General features: G+C 50.1%; 1 protein-coding gene across 2 annotated transcripts in view; it reads right to left on the bottom strand.

Moving 5' to 3' along the window:
* Positions 1-200: 200 nt before the first annotated feature.
* The window catches only part of ADAMTS15 (ADAM metallopeptidase with thrombospondin type 1 motif 15), a 28,427-nt gene continuing 5,708 nt past the window's right edge, over positions 201-22,919 (bottom strand). For both annotated transcript variants that reach the window (XM_047692926.1, XM_047692925.1), the window contains exons 2-8: positions 15,987-16,119; positions 15,325-15,492; positions 14,803-15,086; positions 9,083-9,260; positions 7,330-7,511; positions 7,049-7,224; positions 201-5,199 (exon numbers count right to left, since the gene is read on the bottom strand). In XM_047692926.1, coding sequence (XP_047548882.1) covers positions 4,425-5,199; positions 7,049-7,224; positions 7,330-7,511; positions 9,083-9,260; positions 14,803-15,086; positions 15,325-15,492; positions 15,987-16,119 — 1,896 coding nt within the window. In that variant the 3' untranslated portion in view covers positions 201-4,424. The remainder of the gene's footprint in view (positions 5,200-7,048; positions 7,225-7,329; positions 7,512-9,082; positions 9,261-14,802; positions 15,087-15,324; positions 15,493-15,986; positions 16,120-22,919) is intronic.

Here is a 22,919-nt window from a genome sequence, read left to right as displayed (position 1 = left end):
GCCTTCAGCTCATGTCATGATTTTAGGGTCCTGGGATCAAGCCCAGCATCAGGCTCTTTTTTCAGCAGGGACCCAGGTTCTCCCTCTCTCTCTCTGACTGCCTGTCTGCCTACTTGTGATCTCTCTTTCTCTCTCTCTCTCTCTCTGTCAAATAAATAAATAAAATCTTTAAAAAAAAAAAAAAAAAAAACACCTCTCCCCAGGGACTGTGGGAAAACTCAGCTTTGCAGCTATGTCCATCAGAAGTGTGGGTACCCTGGGGACCCACTGCTTATGACTAGTGTTCTTAGTGAAGGCAGTCTCTTGGGACTGAGCCCTTAAACCTGATTCTAATTCCAGCTAGTTACCGTCAGAAATGATTTAAATTCTAGGACACTCAATTGGTGTCTGGAGAGTTGGAAAATTGGTTGGCGTGGGAAACACACACACACACATTTGGTGTCAGAAGCATTGTAAGTAGAGAAACCATTTTCCTTTACCCAGAGACCAACCCGTGGGAATTTTCCTTAGAAAGGTTTTCCTGGCAATCGCTACAATACAAAACAGAAGGGGTAACAAAAATAAAATAATAAGCCCAAATATGCCAAATGTCTTGAGATGGTTTACAAAGACTTTGAAGCTGCAGACTTCTAGCTTAGACATCAACACTCCTGGTTCCTTCCAGGCCTCCAACTAGGTTATAGTGTCAAGTGGGCTTTTCTGACTAGCTTCTCCTTCCACCAGAACCTTCTATCAAGTGCCAAAGCTTTGTCCAAGTTCCTACTCGGGTACCCTTGCCCTGGGCCCCAGGTCTACAATCAGCCCGTAAAGAAGTTATTTACCCCATGGCCTTGCCCTGCAGGGAAGGCATGAGCAGAAGCCCGTTCTCCTCTGAATCCCAAACTAAAACCAAACAATCATCTGCCAAAGTGTAAACCGTCACTGTGCCTAGAAACACTGACTGTTAAAGCTGGAAGCACCCTAAAACATTAAATCTACCTTTCTCACTTTGCAGATAGAAAATGGAGTCCCAGGAGAGGATCTCCGATCTAAGACCAAGGCGAGTTTCTGGACTCTGCGTTGATGTTCTTTAAAATGTGTCACACCACTCGCCTGCCTAGATATTTGCTAACATTGTCAGACCAAAACAGAGCTAAGAAGAGGGAAACATTCATCAAACAGGAGGATACCTTCCCTCAGGAAACAGGATTTCCTCCTAAGGCAGGTGCCTGGGAGACCCCACTGAAGGGACCCTCCAGCCTCTTCCTGTGCCTTGCCCCCTTCACCACAGCCCCGACCCAGGGGCCTTCTTTCAGACCCTCCTGCACACACACCTGCTCCTTCTGGTCACCAAGCCCTAGCATGCTGTCCCTCACAGAAAGACTCCCACCCCTCTCAACAGGGCCACGTCCCATCCTCTGCCGGGCTTTCCTGGTCACTCCACCCATACACAATCCGTACACAGATCCTTGCACCTCCCATATCTGCCACTATTCCGGGTCTTTGCTTCCCAACTGTTTGCCCTACCTCCCCCAGCTGCACGGGACAGAGACAGTGCCTGTCCTTGTCGCTGTGGTACTGTAGCCCCTGGCACATGGCTGGCACACGGGCCAGTTCAGCAGATCTGGGGGATGTCTGCGCAAATGAGATGAAGTCACGGAAGCAGGACACAGATGTTAAATACTTACAACTTTATTAGGAGCAGGCTGTTGTCCCCGCAGCAGCCATCTCCCATGTATACACAGTATACACAGCCCAGCCAGGACCTAGGTCCTTCCATCCGTCTGCTGCACATGGAATGTGAAAGAACCAAACACAAAAGGGGGGCTCTGTAAGTGACAGTGTCTAGTGCCTTCGGGAGCCAACTCCCAGGCTGGGAACAACCAAGCCCTTCAGCTCACCCCAGCCCCCTACTCCAACACGGCCAGGCTCACAAGGTTGGACTCCTCCAATCAGTGCACACAAAGGGCAGAGGAGGCAGGGGACTCCTGAGCCCAGATCCTTACTGGTCCACACCCCATAGAAGTTGTTTCTGGAACCCCCAGAATCTTCCTCCTCTTCTATAGACATGAGATACCACCTTAACTTTTCATTCCATCACCAGAAACCTGTACCTTGAGGCTTGTCTCTGCTCAACCTTGGAGAACATGGTTGGATTAGCAAAATGGTCAAAGATAAGACAAACCTCCCAAGTTGTCTTGGTCATACTTCTTTTAAAAAGGAAAAAAAAAAAATCATGACAGAAAAGAGCATTTGAGGCCCAGCTTGTGTCAGGAACAAGATAGGTCGTCTCTCCTCGAAATGATTTCTAAAGCTGCTCTGCTAGGGGACCAGTCACCCCCACTGATGGCAGCACCCTTTCCCCCCTCCCCATTCCCCTGCCCATTCTGCACAGCCCCCGCGCCACCCTCTCCTCACCGAGGAGGGGTGCACCAAGCACGGAGAGCAGTGCTATCGTCGGCTAGTGGGGGTCTACATCTGCCCTGGTGGCCTGCGTCCTTTTGATGGTCGCAGCCCCACGGTTTCTCTATACAGGGAGGAAGATTCCTCCTTGCTTCATTCTCCAGGAGTGGCTGCAGCTCTGCCTCAGAGATCCACACGCCCTTTACCCAGCTGTGGGTGTTCCGGTCAAGGGCTCAGCCCAGAGCTGGGCTGAGATTGGAGCACCACCCCAGAGGTTTACCTGAATGCCTGGTTTGTGGAGTCTGCCTACTAGGGGAAGCCAAATAAAGGGACTGAGGCCCTTTCTCAGGGAAGACACTTGCTCCGGTATCACCTCACTAAAGTCCAGGACATATTACCTAACTCAGAAGCAGAATCTCCCATGTTCATGTGGGAGCAGCTGCACCCTCAAGAAATACCCTGCTTGACCAAAGGCTCTTCTCACCCCAGAACATCTTCCCACTTGGACCTCCAGGAAACACCCTGGTTTCTACAGCCCCAACACGTCTCTAGGATAGCCAGGAGTTCCCGTTGGTGGCTGCCAAGTGCCTCTGGGTCAGGTCATTGATTTTCTTTCTTTCTTTCTTTCTTTCTTTCTTTCTTTCTTTTTTTAGGTCATTGATTTTTGTGTCTCCTGAAGCCTGTCCCCAAGGCACCTGAGATCCTGATTTCATTTTTGGAGCCCCAGCGGGTGGCCAGGCTCTGGGGGCAGGAAGCCATGTACCACACACTTATCTTTGTGTCTGGGCAGCTCAGTCTGCAGAGGACAACAGCCAGGTCCGCTGGAAGCACCAGGGTCACCACCACCCCAGGAAAGGGAGAGGTGTGGGTACCCAAAGAGCATAGCCTGAGGTAGCAAACAGTGAACCCCGTTATCCAACTGCAATGTCATGTGATGTGCCCAAAGACAGACCACATGTAGCTGTCCAGATGAAGGACCCACCTCCAGGCATGTGGATGTTCAGCATCTAGCCCTCCTGGGCATCTCCCACGTCCCTCTTAGTGGCCACTCTGAAGGTTCTCTGAGGCAACACAGAGCCCAAGGCAGCAGCCCTATTTATACCTACCTCTCTGGAGGAAGGAGTCATCAAAACTGAGGACTCCTCCCCATCCCAGGGTGACATTGCTCCAAACCCCAAGCCCAGTCCCAGTGACACGGAACATTCTAGGCCACTGCTCAAACTCCCTGTTTCACCACAGAATCCATCATCCCTTCCATCTTTTTTCAATGGTCTAATCCCTCCTGAAGAAGGCAATAGACTCCCTATTGACTTCCTGTACCTATTTGCAAAGCCTCAAAGGGCACGTACTTGGAAGCCCTCCACCCAGCCTGACGTCCTGGACAACACAGGAAGAAGAGGCCGCTCTTGACGGAGGGTCAGGAGTAGAAGGAAGATGAGAAAGCTCCGGACTCCCCCTACATATAAACCTCTTCCCAGACTTGTTATTCCTCACCCCACTTTCCTACCAGTTCCTGCCCACACCAGCCATTATTTTTTTCATTATTCAGTCCTGGTCAGTCAGAAAGGAAAGGCGGGTTGACAGCACCATAGAAACCTGCCTTGTTCAGAAACGGCTTAGAGCCCCCGGGGCCACCTGAGGGTGCCAAGCTGCTGGGCCATGGCTCTTCCAGCAGCCTGTGGCCTCCCTTATGGGGGCCAAGGTCCCTGAAGTTCTGCCTGGGAGGTGCCCATCCTCCAGGTCCCTCGGAAACTGGGCCCCAGCGCCTCTGCCCAGTGCCCGCATCTCTCAGCCTCTCCCAGAGACTGGGCCCTGGAGGAGCCGGGCGTGAGGTAGACTGTGCATTAGTCACTTGGCTTCCCCCACCCAGGCCAGGGTGGAGGAAGGGACCTCTTAGCCCTGCCCATGGTCCTTGTCCCTGGAAGTGAGTGACGTTATGGCCTTGACACCCGGCCACCGCCCTCTGCCCATGGCTCCAGCTGGCCGGAGCCCTGGCAGCACCAATGGGGCGGAGAGTGAGGAGGAGAAAAGGACAGTCCCATTCAGCACGGCCTCAAGACACAGAAGTCCAGCTCCTGGGGCTTCCGGCGCAGGTTGCACTGGTCCCGGGCCAGCAGCCGCCCTCCAGGGCCCAAACACTTGAGCGGACGCCTCTTAAATCCCCGGCCACAGCTCTTGGAGCAGGGCGACCAGGCGCCGAGCTCCCAGGTCGGGCAGGGTTCCCCACAGGCTCTCATCTCCACTGGCCGATGGGCTGCATCACAGGAAGACATGGAGCGTGGCCCTGGGGGCCCACGACAGTCGACCGCCCGCTTCTGCAGGCCACTGCCACAGCTCACAGAGCAAGGCCCCCAGCTGCCTGCCACCCAACGCGCCAGGGGCCTGTCGTCCTGCTGTTCCACTTGATTGGAGAGGCTGAGGACACTGTTGTGGTGCACCGAGGAGCTCCGGGGGTCCTTGGGGTGGGAGGCCTTGTCCTCCCAAGGCTCTTTGGGAAGGTAGAAGGAATAGCGGACCCGGGGTGGTGTCATCTTGCCCACGGAGAGGACCTCCACGGTCAGGGGTTCCAGGATGGGCCGGGAGGCCTGCAGGCTCTCCACCGCCGTCCCCGTGCCACTGTAGCGCAGTAGGCTGCCCTTCACCACCAGGTCCCGCTCCACAGCCGACACCACGAAGTGCCCATTGAGCAGGTACTTGCCTTGGCTGTTCTTCAGGGCCAGGTAGTTGTCATCTCCAACCAGCCCCTTGTAGCCACGCTGGCGGATGTCAATGCTCGAGGCACCGGCAGGGATGGCCACCACAAAATTGTAGCCGTGCCTGTGGTGGAAAAGGGGATTGTGCCTTAGACAGATGCCTGGATGTAAGGCCCTCTCTCCCAAAAAAGTCGCAGGAGATTCCCCTTTCAGAAACCCAAGTTGGCAGAGAACAAAGACTAGGCAGATGGCTTCAAATGCCCCTCAGGAAGTCGGGGGGCACACAAACTGAAAGACAGTATGAGATTGTCACCACATCATCTAGAGTTACACACCCTGGCTGTGTGTGACCTTTTTTATTCAGGTCATAATCATAAGATTATGAGATCATGACCTGAGCTGAAACCAAGAGTCTGACGCTCAACCGACAGTCCACCCAGGGGCCTCTATACTGTGATAAATCCTAAGGCAAAGTAAAGCCAAGGTTTTGGAGCCAGACCCATCCCTACCACTGGCTTAGCTGTTGGCCCTGGATAATAAGTCTCTAAGCTTCTCAGTGCCTCACCTGGAAAATGGAGATCATAATCACATACACCTCATTAAAGCCCATAAAGCCTATGGTCTAGTTCCTGTCACCCAGTAAGCACTAAATATGTATTAACTGTGAGAAGGAGGAGAGGAGGGGAAGAAGATAAGTCTACAGCCCCTGAGACCAAGGCTGGGGCCAGACACCCTACTGAGACACACTGGCCCTGGAGTCGGGCCCCCAGATCAAGCCTTGGATACCAACTCCCTGGTGGCTCAAGCATATCCATCTCCCTGGGTTCCAGTGTCCTCACCTATACAATGAGGAGGTCAAACTAGATGCTTTCTAAGACTCCTACCAGCCCTACTAGTCTACGAAGGGGGCACCTGCCATTTAGCCAGCGAAGCAAGTCTGGGAATATTTACCTTTAATTCTCCACTTGGCCTCCCCCTCAGATCCCTGCGAATGCCATCCACTTGCAGTGTCCCCAGTTCCCAGAAAAACTGCCCAGCTAGGGGCCCAGCAGAGTGCACTGTGTCCAGAGGGGGCAGCGGAGACTCCTGGACAGCCATCTAGACCTTGGACTCCCAAGTTTTCAGAGCCCACCATATCCCTGCTCAACTCTCTGCTTCCCCCAGATTCTTCCAGACCATGGGTCAGGACTTTCTAAGAAGCACATTCCCCTTGAAAATACAAGGGAATATGCTGGACTTCAGAAAGCCAGGAACCCCAGCTCTGGAGGTAGGAATTGGAGAGACCTATAGACATTTCTTCAGCTGACACTACACACATCTTCCAGGAAGAGAGAATCCTTTGCTCTTAGCCCCCTGCTCTGCTGTTTATTGCCGTTCTCAGCTCAGTCCCACCCCTGAGGACAGGGTCTCAGCCTCTGTGAGATGGGGAGGCTGTCACATTTATCTCCAGGCTCGTTTTGTTTTGTGATCGTCATCATGAACACTTAGTGAGCATTTATTATGTACCAAGTATAATGCTAAGCATTTTACTTGGATTAACACCTTAATCTTCACAACAGCACAACAGGAAATATATTCATGTCATACCCACTGTATAAATGAGCAAATCCAGCATTCCAAAGATTGTGTCACGTGCTCAAGGTCATCCAGAAAATGGGGAACTGAGATTTGAACACAGGTGAGTCTCACTCTAGAATTCTAGACAGACCATAATGACCCTCTGCCATCTCCTTAACTAGCATCTCCTGTTCAGTGGTGGACTTACCAAGCATTCATCTCTGCTTGATGGATGAATGGATAAAGAAATGAATGAATGAATGAATGAATGAATGAACATCATACTCTCAGAGGAAGAGTCCGAGTGGCCTCTCCAGTAAGGGCACTGCTGGTTTACCCCAGTCTGACCCAAGCTTTCATCACCTGGGATAGCTGCCCTCAGCCCTCCTCCCCCTGCTCTAGGACCCAGAACTTACATGGGCTTGGTGAAGAGGCCTGTCACCTTCTTACAGCTCTTATTGTCGCCCCCACACACACCACACTTGTCGAATTTCTTCTTGGAGCCCAGGTTCCCGTCACAGCCAGCCTTGATGCACTTGCCTTGGACACAGACCGAGGTGGAGTCAGGAGTGCACGGTGTACCATCCACCACCTGCAGTGGCCCCAGTGGGGGAGAAAAGGAGAGAGGGGCAGCTCAGCCGGATGCCTCTCCAGAGACTTTCTCTCCACTTTGGTCTCCTGCCCCATACCCACTCACCTTCGGCGCCAACACATAGAAGTAGCCAGTTCCATTGGCTCGGCAGATGAGCTTGCACTTGTCCCGAGGAGAAACGCCGGAGTACTTGGGCACCCATGCCACGGCAAGGGTAAGCCGGTTGGTGCTATGGTTATAGCCGTTGAAAGCCTCACACTGCTCCTCCCGGAAGCTCTTGCCAGAAGCTGAGGAGGGAAGAAGCACAGGCAGGAAGCTAAAGGGAGAGGCAGTGCTGGGAGAGCCCTCACCAGGATGCTGAGCTACCTGTGGCTCCAACAGCCCTTCCCCTCAGCCAAGTTACCCTCATCACTGATGCCACCCCATCTCAAAGAACTAAAGTACACTAGGACCAAAGGATGCGGGTCGCAGACGACCATGCATCCCCCAGGAGCTCTGCCAACTTCCCCAGTGATCTGACCTCCAATTCTCCATCTGGGATAACAGGTACCCCAGAGAGTTTGGGGCTATCAAACCCTTCAGGAGTCTTTTGAAACTATTTTCAGGATGTTATTAAATGGATAAAATAAATTACATAGGTTACAAACAATACCAATTATACTGATAGACAACTATCAGTATATATTGAAACATATTTGTGATAGTTGTGCTTGTTAATCCATTTCATAAGATACAACGACTCTAATAACCACTGTCATTTTCAAGTCGTGATGCGAATAAATGACATTCTGAGAAATTCCACCAACTGAAATGTCATATAGAAATATCCATGATTTCAGGGCGCCTGGGTGGCTCAGTGGGTTAAGCCTCTACCTTCGGCTCAGGTCATGATCTCAGGGTCCTGGGATCGAGCCCCATATCGGGCTCTCTGCTCAGCAGGGAGCCTGCTTCCCCCTTCTCTCTCTCTGCCTGCCTCTCTGCCTACTTGTGATCTCTCTCTGTCAAATAAATAAATAAAATCTTTAAAAAAAAAAAAAGAAGAGAAATATCCATGATTTCTATTGGTGACAGAGTCACGGGTACTGCTAATAGTATTACAGTTTGTTGCCTAATTAAAAGACATAATAAATTTTAGATAGAAAGAGCAGCAAAATAATATTAAACTCTAATTGAAGGAAATAAAAATTTTAAATTAAAAAAGGCAGGTAAAAATAGAGATGTAATTTCCTTTCCTCCCAAGTTCATGGACCCTGGATAAAGAATTCCTGCTCATCGAAATAAGTCAAGCAGAGAGAATCAATTATCATATGGTTTCACTTATTTGTGGAGCATAACAAATAGCATGGAGGACAAGGGGAGATGGAGAGGAGAAGGGAGTTGAGGGAAATTGGAAGGGGAGGTGAACCATGAGAGACTATGGACTCTGAAAAACGATCTGAGAATTTTGAAGGGGTGGGGGGTGGGAGGTTGGGGGCACCAGGTGGTGGGTATTGTAGAGGGCACGGATTGCATGGAGCACTGGGTGTGGTGCAAAAATAATGAATACTGTTATGCTGAAAAAAAATAAATAAAAAAAAAAAAAAAAAAAAAAAGAATTCCTGCTCATGAAGATGGGCTTGTGAGTTCTTAACTAAGGGGAGATCTAGTGCGTCATTCCCTTGGTGCACTTATGTTCCCAGCCTAAGCATCAAGAATAAAACACGCCTGCCCAAGGGGAGTGGGCAAAGAAGTGATTCCAAGAGGAATCTGCTCTTCTGCACTTCCAGACTTGGCCCTAGGGGAAAGAATCTTGATTGCAGTAATCTGCAGCCAGGAAGTGGGGGAGGGGGGGCAGGGAGAGGGGCCCTCCCCTCCTCACCTGAGCTGGGGCAGGGCTCCAGGTTGCAGGATCGGTATTTCACTCTCACTCCCTCGCAGTACTTGCCCCCATTGGCAGGGGTAGGGTTGCTGCACTGCCTCTGGGCCAGCTGCACGCCCCCGCCGCAGGTGCGCGAGCAGGTTCCATAGGGCTCCCACTTGGCCCAGGAGCCGTCCACCTATAAAAAAGAGTCCATCATACTCATGCAGGGGTTGAGCTGCCCATCCACACCCTGACCCTGCAGAAGGGTTACACGGGTACAGCCTCATGGTCCCATCCCACCGGAAGGAAATCCACTGTGTATCACACAGGGAAAATGGGAAAATAGCAAGCAAATGGTCAGCATACACAGTGCCCAGGCAACACTTCAACATGGTAATTAGCAAGTGCCAACTGCACCCCGTTATAAATGAGGCTGCTCAGAAGAGAGGCCCCTTTGGGCTCTGGAGTCAGATGGCCAAGTTCTATCACTGCCTCTGTCCTCACCATACGGGTGGTCTTGAGCAAGTAGTAAAACCTCTTTAAATTTCAAGGGCTTCATCTGCAAAAATGGGGCCAATAATACTCAGGTGTGAGATCAGACAGAACTTTAAATGATGCAACGTGTATGAAAATTCCTAGCACTGTGCTTGCCACGGAACAAGAGTTCAGAGTTTCTCTGTACCTACTGTTGGAGACACAAGTCTCTAAATCTGAGGCAGCGGCAGCCCCCAGCCTTGCCAGGAAACCTTGTTGACCTAGATATCTGGATATTTTTCTTTGTCAGTGTTCCATAATTCTGACTTCTCTCCCAACCAGACTTAACCAGATGTTCAGTTTAATCAGGGGCTGAATCTGAGAAAGTTTCACTCGAAGAGGTTCTAGCGTTTGTGCTCAGAGGAGACGAAGATAGGAAACTACAAAGCAATCCTAAAACTCTCTTTGGCTTCAAGGTGAATAATGCAGTGTTGTTTCATTTTTTAAGAGGGTGGGGAAGAGGTTGAAAATGTATCTTCATTATGTTTTTCTTAGGATGCCAGCAAAGCGAGTTTTCATCCTCTGAACGCACCTCAGTCAGGCAACAGGGGAAGCAGCCCAGTTGTACAAGCCCGGGATTAAAATGCTGTCATGCATCCTCCAAAGAGACTAACCCGCAGGGAGCTAATCAGGAACTGGCTGCATGTCACGTAAATACATTAGTGTATGCACACATGCAGCATAGTCCGTCTGCTGGTCGGATAGCCTTGTGTCACTGTGTCAGCATGTCTCTCCTCCTGTGAGAGAAACACTGGCCCATAGCCCTGCTTCCTCCTCCAGCCAGCGCCCCACCTCATTCCAACCTTCCATTCCCTAGGAGTGTCTACATCTGCTCCTCGTACCTCCTCCCTCCTCAGTGCCTTGCACTATGGGCTTGGTCCCCATCACACCAGGGAAGCTGCTCTTTCAAAGGTCTGAGATGACCCTCCATAGACTAAAAGAGTCTGTGCTTAGACCTCGCTATCTCCAGCTTTCCTTCAGTTCTTCACATTGTCTCTGTGGCTTCTGAGATGATGCTGTGTGGTGGTGGTGATGGTGGTGGTGGTGGTGGTTGTTACTTTTGTTTTTACCCTGGTATCACCTGTTCCTACAGAAAACATTCATCCCCCAGAAAACAGTCCTGCCCTGCCACGTGTCATTCATTCACCAAATATTTGTTGCATTCTCACTAATGCCTGGCACCGTGTGAGAAAATCCCCACCCTCCAAGTGACTGCTATCCAGCAGAAGAAACTAAAGATAAGCCTGTGCTTATAGAGGGTCAGGAGGGGTTAAATGCAGGTAGGAGAAGGAGAAGTGAGCTGCTCTATATTACAGGGGGTCATGGAGTCTTCACTGCAGAGGTGACCCTAGTGAAAAGGCCTGAAGGAAGTACAAGAGGGAGTTGCGCAGATATGAGGGAAAGAACATTCCAGACAGAAGGAGCAGTGCAAAGACCCTGAGGAGGGACAAGCCTAGAGTACTCCAGCCTCACAAGAGGAAGAGAAGCAGGAGATGAAGGCAGAGATAGGGCTCACCATCCTGAGCAGAGAGGAGAGCCCCTGAAGAGTTCTGAGCATGGGGCATGACCTGAGCTACATTGTAAAGGATCCTTCTGGCTGCTATGGTGGGAACAATCTGTAAGAAGTAAGACCGGCAGCAAGGAGATCACTTAGGGTACAAGACCAATCATCCAAAGTAGCTTGGAGCAGGATAACTGCAGATAAGGTGGTTAAAAAAAAAAAAAAAAAAAAGACTCAATTCTGGCTCTGTTTTGAAAATAGAGTCTACAGGAGTTACTGAAATATCAGAGGGATGGATGTGAGAAAAAAGAGGGTTGGCCCAAGCAGTGCGCAGATGGGAGCTCAGTCTTACACACGTCATGTTTAGGATGCTTTTCAGTTATCCGGATGGAGATGTCCAGATTCAGGAGACATGCCAATCTGTAGTTCAGGACAGAGGTCTGGGCTGGAGATACAAATCTGGGGGACTTCAACGTATAAATGTAAGTGATACTTGAAGTCTTTGGCCTAGATCACCAAGGAGGTCAGTGTGATAGGGAGGAGGGCTAAGGACAGCGCTAGAATGCCCAACATTGGAAAAATGAGAGTATGAGGAAGACCCGGTGAAGGGGGCCAGAAGGGGCAGCCAGTAAGTGGGGGGAGGGAAACCAAGACACAGTGGAGCCCGTGTTCCCAGAGGAGAGGGTAATCAGCTATGTCAAATGCCGCTAACAGGTCAGGCAATATGAGGAACGATAATCAATCTCGGACTTCAGCAGTGTAGAGGCCGTTTGGCGACTACAGTGAGAGTTATTTTTAGAGGAAGAGTAGGACTGAAAGCCAGACTGGAATGGGCTCCAGAGAAAAAATGGTAAGACGGGAACTGGAGAGAGCAATTTCATACCACTCTTTCCAGGAACTTTGTGGTAAAGGGAGTCAGAGAGAGAGAGACTGTGATTTATGGAGAGGAAGTAGGATTAAGAGAAGTTTGTTTAAGGTGGGAGGAATTACAGCAAGTCTGTATCCTGATAGGAATGATTCAGCTCGAGAGAGGGGAAATCTGACACTGCAGGAGAGAGATGGAAGAATTAAAGGAGTGCTTTCCTTGAATAGAGGGGATAGTATCCTAAGTGCAAAGCACAGTGCCGGGCCTCCAGTGAGAGCATGGACAGCTCATCCATCACAAAGGAGGAAAGGTAGAGATTACAGGCACAGAAGTGGGCCGACAGCAGATGTGGAGGTGGGAGCTGGTGGACATTCTCATGGGATTACTGATTGCTTCTTAAGAAAAACTTAATTAAGAAAAAATTAATTTTTCTTAATCATTAAGAAAAACTTAATGAGATAGGAAGAAAGGTCGCTGGCCAGGTGGAAATGAGGAGAAAGAGTTGGTAATGGAGGAGAGAGGCAAAGGTGTGACATGATCGTGCAGGATACTGGGAGAATGAGTGCAGTAAAGCCAATAAAATATGTGATGCCTGCAGAGCAGCATTCCGGGCCCACCTACTTGTCAGGTCATTAGTTTAAACTGAGACTGCTGAGCAGGGTTCCATGTCTCTCTCCAGCCACACTCACCCACACTGGCCCAGCTGAACAGGTAGGAGCTGGATTTCACCAGGACGGTAGCTCATCCAAGTGAGTATAGCTAAGAAAGAGAGGCAGGAACATGGGAGCCGCGAGTATACCTGAAGGAGTGGTTGTAACCATGGTCCGTGGAATCTCAAGAAGAAGGTGGATGAAGGCATGAGAAGAGCAAGTGGAGCTGAAGAATTGTTGGAGTCCAGACTAAAGGGCCGGACAACAGGGCCTTGGTGGTCAGAGTGCGATTATGGTACCTGAGATTCCTGCCTGCAGGGGGGGTGGGGGGGGGCAGGTGGGCGCAGGGAAGCTGTGTGATTAGGAAGATAAGCTTTGTGCTTTGACCTCTGCTGATTAGGGCAATATCCTCCATGAAGGGCCCGTGGAGAAGGGACCGTCCAGAAAAGAGATTGAGGACGTAGTGGATTTTGCTGCTGATGGATCATCTTTCCACAGGCTCCTCAGATCACATTTCCTGTTTCCTATAGCCAATATCCTCTTGGGCGATGTCTTTATCCACTAGACTCATTTTCCCAAGAGAAGGAGCTGGCCACGGCTGGCCTGTCCTCAGGACCGTCTAGTTTAAACCCACAGCCTGGTGCTCAAGGCAAGCCCAGACTAGCCCTAAACCATGCCTCCAAAGATCTTTCCCACAGAGCCCCAGCCCGTCTACCCACTCCCCCAGCTTGCCCCACCTCTGACTTTGGTCCATCTCTGCCTGTTGAGACCCTCAAGGCTCTCTCCAAACCTGACCTCCTCACCAAAGTTTTTTCAGACCTCTCTAGTCATCATCAATCTTTCATCCCTTATTCTCCCAGGACACGTTTCACACTTCAGTCTTAACACAGAACATACCTTCTCTGTGTCTGGGATCATAGGAACATTTCTAGCTTCCCCACTAGACTGTGAGCCCACTGAGACACGACCCAGGTTTTATTTCTTTTTCTGACGACCACAGTTCCTCGCACCGTTCTCTAAATACAGCGGGCTAATGCCCAATAAAGGGCTAATGGCTTAATTAAATATATGTTTCCAAAACACAGAAAAAGATCTTACATAATTGTGTACCAAACCCAGCTCAGGGCAGCCGATGAAGTGCTGGCAAATGTTTTTTTATGTTATGGTCTCCGCGTACTAAACCCCCAGTCAAGTTGGTCTGCAGCAGAGGCAGGGGTGGGGAAGGGACCATCATCAAGATCAAGGAAGAGGAGGGACATCTTATTCCTGGCTGACAAAGTCCCAATCCCTCTGTGACCCCAACCCCTAACCTGAAGGGTTTTTTTTTTGTTTTTTTTTTTTAAGATTTTATTCATTTATTTGACAGAGAGAGATCACAAGTAGATGGAGAGGCAGGCAGAGAGAGAGAGAGAGGGAAGCAGGCTCCCTGCTGAGCAGAGAGCCCGATGTGGGCCTCGATCCCAGGACCCTGAGATCATGACCTGAGCCGAAGGCAGCGGCTTAACCCACTGAGCCACCCAGGCACCCTAACCTGAAGTTTTGATTATGTTCAGAGAGCATGTGGGGTTTGGGATTTGTTCCTATTCAACTGATAGTCTTTTTTACCAGAAAAAAAGAAAAGAAAGAAAGAAAGAAAAACTTTTGCTCTATTTTGTTTCAGCTTCAAAAACCAATCTTGACAAAAAGCGAAGCTGGGTTCGGGATGTAGGAAATTACTGGAGCCTGCCCAGGGATCTGGTTCCTTTCAGAGCTGAGCCTGGCTCCCCTCGGGCCCAGAGCTCCCTGGAAACAAAACACACTCAGAAATAGCTGATAAAAGGAGGAGTGGGGGCTGGAAGGAGCCAACAAGTGAGGAATGTCGAAGATCTAGTGTTGGGCTTTGGGTTCAGGGCTCCTCCCCAGGTAGGATGAGGCCCAGAGCTCAGGGCTGGGCCTCCTGGCGCCTGGGGCGAGCCTTCTCCCCCATGTCTAAGGAAGGCTTCAGCAAGTTCCCTGACCTACCGTATGTCTTGTCTCCAGTCTCAGAATCAAGAAGGGAAGAGGAACCCAGACAGGAAGACAGAGACACCGAGCTGCGATGTGCTACAGTTCTGGCCACGCAGCAAAGCCGTTCCCCCCAGAGGCCTCCAAGTCCACCCCCGGCCCCCCAGCAGCCCCAAGAGCTGCTGCGCAGCTCCCGCACACTCACCTTGTACTTGTTGAGGTTATGTCTCTCCACACAGGTCCCCTTGAGGCAGAACTTGCCCTCGCCGCAGCTGGTGCCATCTGCCCAGGGGAAGTGGCGGGTCTGGCACACCATGTGCCCCTTCGCCTTGCCGGTGCACCACAGCTTGGTGCAGTACTGCATGTAGGGACAGGGCTTCGAGCCCACGCCAAAGGCCAGCTCACACTGCTGGCTCAGGGTGTAGCTGGCACCAGGCAGGTCCTCCGGCAGGGAGATGGGCTTGCTGGGTGGGTCCAGGAGGCAGTCACCTGTGGGGAGCCAAGGGCATTCATGAGAGATGAGTTGAGAAAGGTGGGACGTGGCCAGCCCAGAGTCTAAATGGTAGGGAGACAACGAAGCAAGGGCCAGTGCAATGGACCCCCCCTTTGAGAGCCCAACTCTTTGGTGGTCACGCATGCCTAAGGTCATAGAAGACAGGTCCAGAGAGGTGCTGAGCTCTCTCTCCAGGGACAGCACCAAAATCCCTCTTCTGTCCTCCTGGCTTACCATGCCCACTGTCCAGGAAGTCGGTGATGATGGCAGCGCTGCAGGCAGACCAGGGGTTGGCACGGTCGATCTGGATGAGTGTTGGGGACATCATGTGGTTGGCTCGGAGTTTCCCAAACACCTCCTCGCACACTTTCACATTGTCATGGGGCATGTTGAACACGTGGCCTGTGGGGTGAGGCAAGAGGACTCAGAGGGTAGAAGGATGTGGGCTCTGCAGTTTTAAAAGGAGAGGGGCTCAGCCGGGGAAGCTAGAGAGCCCGTGTCAGCAATTCTCAGGCTGGTCATTTCAACCTAGAGATAGACTGCTTTGCAAATATCAAGATGGTGTTCTTGCATTCTCGGTCCTGTCCATTGGGCTGTGGGCTCAGTGGGGACAGCAGTGTATTTAAAATATTCTCCCCTTAGTGCCTGATTGATGAGATACTCTGACTGCTGAATCAGACAATATGGCTGGCCAACTGGGCTGGGGCAACTGGAAAAAATAAAACCAAGCCATTGCTAAGGCAGACTCTGACCCTAAGGAAGGATCCCTAAGGCTTCAGGACATTAAGAAGCAAAGATAAATGTCTACCTCCTGCCCAAAGCACTCAGGACAAATCCAGAAAGGCCCCAGAAGGGAGTTCTCCCCCCTCCACACAAGAACGCCCCTCTAGACTTACCCAGCTCATGGGCAGTGGTGAAGGCTGATGGAAGCCCATCATCCTCGATCACAGAACAACTTCTCTTGGGGTCGCACATAGTGCCCACATCAGCCATGCCCAACGTGTCACAGGTGGTGGCCCCACACAGGTCCTGCCAGGTGAGGGGAGAAGCAGAAGCCAGCCAGAAATTAGTGACAGCTACAGAAGGGACCTGATGGGAAGAAAAGGCATCGTACAGGATGTTCCAGCTCATCCCCGCTCCCAGCCCAACCAAGCCCAGCACCTTCCTAGCCAGCCCCTTTCTCCCAAGGCATTTCAGGGTTATTCATGAAATCAACCCCAGGCTGAGGGAGGAGGCTTCAGGAGGAAAGCCCTGTGGGTCTCTAAGAAGATTCTACCCAAATCCTACTCAGGGATATCCTGTAGGAGGAAATTAGGAGGTACAAAATTAAACCACAAGGGCATTGCTGTATATAGAGACAGATTTCCAAACCAGAAAACGGTGAGTTCCACAGCCAGGCGAGGCCCTGGTTATGGCTAACGGAGGCAGGTGGGGGCGGAAGACAAGCGTGTTCCTCATCCGGAATCAGCCCTGAGCATTTCAGTCCTTGCTGAGCGATTGCCTTTGGACAACCATGAATTAAGCTCAGATTCTCAGCCAAAGGCTCACGGGCCAAGGACCCGCCCAAGCCAGAGATTTGGCTTCCTTGGGCTGGAAGGAGGCGGACTGAGGTGGATACGAGCGGCTATCCAGACACAGCTCAACTGGCTGCAGAAGCTCCGGAAAAAAATCAATGGATCACCGCGTAAGACAGCCCCACTCTTTGTAATAAAACTTAACTTGCAGCAGAAGTTAGGACTTCCTACAAAAACCCCGATGGGAAGGACTTCTGGGGATGTGGAAGGGCAAAATGGGGCGGCGGGGCAGATATCTCAATGAATTTATCGAGCATTATGGGCCAGCAACGCACCCACATACCTTAAGAGCCAAGGAGTTGGAAATAGGATAAGATACGTATCACGTAACAGAAAATACCCTGTTGAATCAGTGATACTAGGATTCTCTTCATTACATCCTTGCCTTTCTTTACAGTTGACAAGAAATTATTCCATGCATCATCTCGCTTCATCCCCAACAGCGTTAGGAGGCAGATATATTATTATACCTATTTGTCAAAGGTGAAAACTGAGGCTCATGCTCATAGCTAATCATGGCGATGATTTATTAAATGCTGACATCATGTGTGCACTTCACATGCGTGACCATATTTCATCCTCGCAACATCCCACTGGAAGAATGACAGCTATCATCACCTTCTGCAGACAAGGAAGCCAAAGCTCAGAGAGGCCCAAGTCGCAGAGCAGAAATGTGCACTGGGGTCTGTATGATTGGATACCATCAGCACTCTTTCCACCATGTCAAAACTGATTGCTCAGCAACCCCTAAGTTAACTCTCCAGAGAAAGAGCTGCATGTGTTCTCCATGGAAGCCAAGGTGTCCGCAGAAACACCCCCCACAGAACTGTTCTCAATCTTCATTCTCTTTACGGCTATGCGCACGTGCGTGTGCAGGCACATGCTGACATGGGGGGAAAGGTGGGCAGCAGAGTTGGTGGGGCCAGGGGGCATAGGAGGAAAGAGGTCATAGTACAGAAAATCAGCAAAATTTAACCCAGAGTGCTCAGAAGTTTACCAGCTGAGCAGTCAAACTTGGCTTCCCACGGTCAGGTGATGGTCACACCTCCTAATAATGAGTTAACAGTTTCTCTGACCAAAGAACGGAGAGGGTGATCAGACTCCAGAGTACACGGGTCAAAACTGACTATACGTGCCCAAACCTGATCTGCTCTCCTGGGCTCACACATGGCAAGCCTGCCACTTCGGGAACTCTCGGGGAGAACCTCAAATTCCCCCTCTTCCAAATAGTCTTCCTTTTCCAAAGGCTCACCCTTCCAGAAAGTTCTCCTTCCCCTAGAGTTCTGAAACCTAGAAGAGGTTGGACAGGAGTCTCTGAAAACTCTTGTCTGGTGGTCACAGCCCATAGGGAGAACCTGTAGGACAAACAGGACACTGCCCCAGGGCCACCATGCACGCTCACTGCTGGCTTTGTGTAAGAGAAAGGGCACAAGAGGAAGAACCAAGAAGGCTAGATTCTGGTCCTGGCCCCACCACGAAGTAGATGTGTGACTTTGGGCAGGTCACTTCTTTCCTCAGGGTTTCCTCCTCCAGAAGAAGGGCCAGTTCTCAGCTAAAACCCAGACTGGACCAGTGCCTTAATTAAGCCTCTGTTCCAGCCCCGATCCCAGGGTGCTCAGCCCCTTCTGGCCCTCTCTAGGTTATAAAAGGAACACAAAGAATGATATACTTTAGACTGGAAAGAAACCTGATCTTGTCTACTAACCCACGAAACTAACTCCCAGAAAAGGGAAGGTCACCCATGTGGACATTCGGAGTCCTAGCCCCTGCGCTGCTCAGCAGAAATGAAGACGCCGGACTGACAGCTCAGACAGGGCTCTAAAACGCCGCTGGACCTCCACTGTCCAGCAGCCTGCCTCTGCCGCTGGCAGGTCCTTAAAGTCAAGAGTCTCCTTCCTCCCTGGGAGGGTGGGTTCTCTCTGGAGTGAAGACATGCAGCTGCAGGCCCTTTCTGGCCAGGAGCAACCTGTTCTTTCCATCAAGAAATCCCGGTTTCCCTGGATCAAACAAGAGGAACAAGGAAGGAGCCGGCACATTTCCTGAAGGTCAGGGTGTAGCTGAGAGCAGCCAGCCTGCAGGAACCAGTGTCTTCACTGTGGGAAGATGCAGCTGTTTGCGGTCACAGGCTCTGCCTGTCCCTCTTCCCCCAGTCAGAGACTCCAGTGAAGAATCGCTGGACCTTAGTTCTTTGAACGCCCACAGGCGGGTACCCAAGGCTCAGCAGTGCCTCATTTGTGGCACTGAAGATCTCCACCCTTCTGGAATGAACTCAGATGCGCTCAAACTGCTTTAACCTCTTCATCTCAGGCACTTGTCTCCAGCAATAGAAACTGTTCTGGTCCCTTCCGCCTGGAGGGTGTAGGCACTTCCCACCCAACCCCTATCTACCTCACTATTTCTGGTAATTTGCCATTTCTCCTTGAAGCTGCAGCTGCTTTTCCAGATAACCCAAGAATCATCTTGGCCAAGATCCTAGTCCTCCCAGATTATTGTTTTCTAACTGTCCTTCTTCACAGAATAATTTAGGATTGGAACCACAGTTTGAGAGAAGGTAAACAAGCAAGCACCTTGCAATGGCTCAACCCACATTTCCCAGGCGCGCTCCCTCCACCTCCCACCACAACTCCCCATGGCCCTCCTTCTCAGCTCCTCTCCTTTGCCCTGCCGTGCACTGAGATGCTCATATTTTCCAGCCATACAGGGTGCAGGACCTACAAAAATCAAGCATTCTAACTTTTTTTTTTTTAATGTAGCAGAAAATACACGTTGTCATGGAACCAACTTCCTCTTCATGGAAGAGCAGAGTTCATCTTCATGACCACACCATAACATCCAAGACTCGCACTCACACAACTTCAGAGCAGTCCTCTCATTCTGCAGATGGGGACACTAAGGCTCGGTGGACTAAGATTTCTCACCCAAGGCCACATAGCTTTTAACACGGGAACTGAACCCCATGCCTTTTGACACCAAGGCCGGTAGTGGTCTTGGGTCTGAACCACAGCATGCTAGTCAGGATATCGTAATTACTGCTGAAAATCACCCACACTGGTATTAATATTGTGCCTTTAACTTGTTTCCATCTGAATCTCTTCCATGCATCACTATATTTCCTTGTCCAACCCCAAATCCAGGGCTGTTTGTGATCCCCAAACATGGGAGGGCCTTGTTTTGCCAGAAGAAAAAAATTCTACCAATTCTAGGTGTCCAGGCAATGTGGCTAAGGATGCCTGATGAAGAAGAGGATGCACCCTGGTCACGTCCATCCAGGTTCAGTTTCGCTGGAATATAAATTCCTCAAGGTGTACAAAATGGCATTACAGCGGGAGACTGAGATAACTAAGACAAGAATTACCTCAATGAGGAAGCAGAGAAATCTGAAGCTTGTAGGAAGACCAAGCTTTCTCTCAGAAATCATCAGTTCAAGTGAGGGTGCACACCTAACACGATGTTGGTGGCGAGCTCTTACTGAGTTGCTCCTGTGAACCAAACACTGTTCTAAGAGCTTTTCTGTATTAGCTCATTACATCTTCACAATGGCTTTATGGGGGACATGTCATTATTAGGCCCATTTTACAGATGAGGCTCAGGGAAGGTAAGTTACTAGCACAGGGTCAGTGAGCCCAAGGTTAGACAGGAAGGGAGAGGCAGAATGAAGGTTGAAATCCAAAAGCGCAGCCTCAGAGCTGAATGCTTCCCTTGCATTAGTACTGTTTCTGGTACAGAGGCACCCCACAAATGAAGAGACCAGGGAATCTCAAGATAGCAAGGCTGTCCACCCCATACCCTCAGCCCCCAAAGTGCATGTTGGCCACGAAGTGGGGAGAGGCCTGGGAGAGGCTGATGGAGAGGGAAATGGCAGGATTAAGTGCCAAGAGTGCTCTTAGCACAATGCCTGTGCCCCCTTCCTTGTTGAGGAAGCTCCTAAGTCCTTGCCCCACACCTGCACTGACACACTGACCCCATCCCTGCTCTGCACCATGTCTGCTGGCTCCTCGCTGGGGCCTCTCATTTCTCCAGGGCAAAAACTGATGGCAAAGAGCCAAGAAGAAATGCCAGAAGAACCTGAGACTCCTTCTCCCAACCCTGCAGCTTGACAGTTGCAAAGGCTGGAAAAATGATCCCCAGTAAGTGAGGTGAACCACCTAAGCACCCACAGCCACACTCAGTCTTTTCGCTGACATCAGTGCCTTCCTCCCATGAATAATTACTGGACAGTGGCAGCATACAGGGGTCCATTGGAGGAGCCACAAAGATATAAAAAAGTCTTGTTAAAGGAGCTTACAAGTCAGTGGGAATGGCAAATGCTGGGGCCATGGTTTCCACACAAAAACAGAAAAATATTAACTGTGCAATGTAAATAATTACAAGTGCAATGCAACAAAATAGTTCAAAACAGGACTGTCCCAAATGTAAGTTCTGGCAAGGGACCTATAGGTAATTATTCAAAACAACAAACACGTGCTGAGTGACCACGAAAGTAACAATGACAGTAGATGCCATTAACTGGGTGGCTGTTCTGAAACATTTGCTAACTTGTCCTTGCCTTTAAGCTCAGTACCATTGTCATCATCATTGTCCTTCTATGGATGAGGAAAGTGAAGTTCAAGTGGCTGATTCATTCAATGTCCATTGCTAAAAGTCAAGTGCCAGGACTGAAACTCAGCTCTGCCTGACTCCAAGTCTGTGTTCTTTCCACTGTGCCACACAACCAAGGACAGGCATCGAGGCAAGGTGTGGGGGGCCGAGGGTATGCACCAAGAGTGATACAAACATCTACCGAGAAGTTCAAAGGTAGGACAAGAGCAGGACCAAAGGAGGGGAAAAAACCTCATTTGCCTTCCTGACTCAACCCCATGTTTAAGAAAAAGAGAGAAAATCATTCTGGTGCACATTCCTCCCGAATGTTTATAGCAGCATTATCTACAAGAGCCAAATTATGGAAGGAGTCCAGACGTCCACTGACTGAAGAATGGATGAAGAAGCTGTGGTGTCCACACAGCGGACTATTACTCAGCCATCCAAAGAATGGTATCTTGCTAATTGCAACAACACGGATGGAGCTAGAGAACGTCAATCAGAGATAGGTCAATCAGAGAGAGACAAATACCATGTGATTTCCCTCATATGTGGAATATGGGAAACAAAACAAAATGATCATGGGCGAAAAGAGAGAAAGGCAAATCAAGAAACTCTTGATTCTTAACCACAGCGAACAAACCAGTGGTGACCAGAAGGGAGGGGATTTACGGAGTGCGCTTATGATGATGAGTACCAGGTGTTGTATGGAAGTGTTGAATCACTAAATTGTACACTTGAGGAAAGCCTGGGTGGCTCAGTCAGTTAAGCGTCTGCCTTCAGCGCAGGTCATGATCCCAGGGTCCTGGGATCGAGTCTCACATCGGGCTCCCTGCTCAGCGGGGGGCCTGCTTCTCCCTCTGCTTGTGCTCCCCCCTCTCTCTGACCAACAAATAAAATCTAAAAAAAAAAAAAAAACCTGTTCACCTGAAACTAATATCACACTGTATGTGAACTAATTGGAATGTAAATAAAAACTAAAGAAGAGACACAGAGAGATTCAGGTGCACATTCCTTCCTCCAAACTTCCTCCCCCATCTTCCACTATTAATATAGGCTTTCTTATTTGGTGCAAGTCAAAGAAGGAGGGAGAAGACCTTCCAAGTCAGGGAGCAACAGTATTCCACTCCTTCCTCTCTCTTTCTCCTCCCGCCTAGAAGTAGTGTTGAGTTTCCATTCAGTGGTAAAGATTTACAAACTCTTAAATACCGAAACTACAGATGCTGCTCTCTGCTATCTTCCAAGGCCTGACTTCAAAAAAGATCCTGACACAATTATGATTCTCTGTATTGTATTAGGAGATATGTATAAAAAGCATATTATCATTTTATTAACATTTTCATTGAACACTAAACCAGTGCCACGTGGCAAGCCGTTTATTACAGAAAGAACTGACTCTATGTCAAATGAGGTTCCAGGCTGCCGTCCCACTCTGCACAGTATAGAATACATGTACATCCCCGCCTACCAGTCCCACAAAACGTAGTACAACTCAAGGCCAGAACAAGAAGGAATGCGCCAAGCTTGAGACAGAAAGGCAGAAAGGTGAGGACACTGGATGAAGGAAACAAAAGAGAAGAGAGAGATGACAAAGAACAGCCCTGGAGAATCTCAAAAGAGGAGAAAGAGAGCACAGAAGAAATGGGGAGGGGAGGAGGGGACCAGGGAATGGCCCAC

This window comes from Lutra lutra, chromosome 10, assembly GCF_902655055.1.
Source record: "Lutra lutra chromosome 10, mLutLut1.2, whole genome shotgun sequence".
In the NCBI taxonomy this organism is placed as follows: Eukaryota; Metazoa; Chordata; class Mammalia; order Carnivora; family Mustelidae; genus Lutra; species Lutra lutra.
Note: the sequence above shows the minus strand (reverse complement) of the source record. Positions and strands in the feature narration are given on the sequence as shown.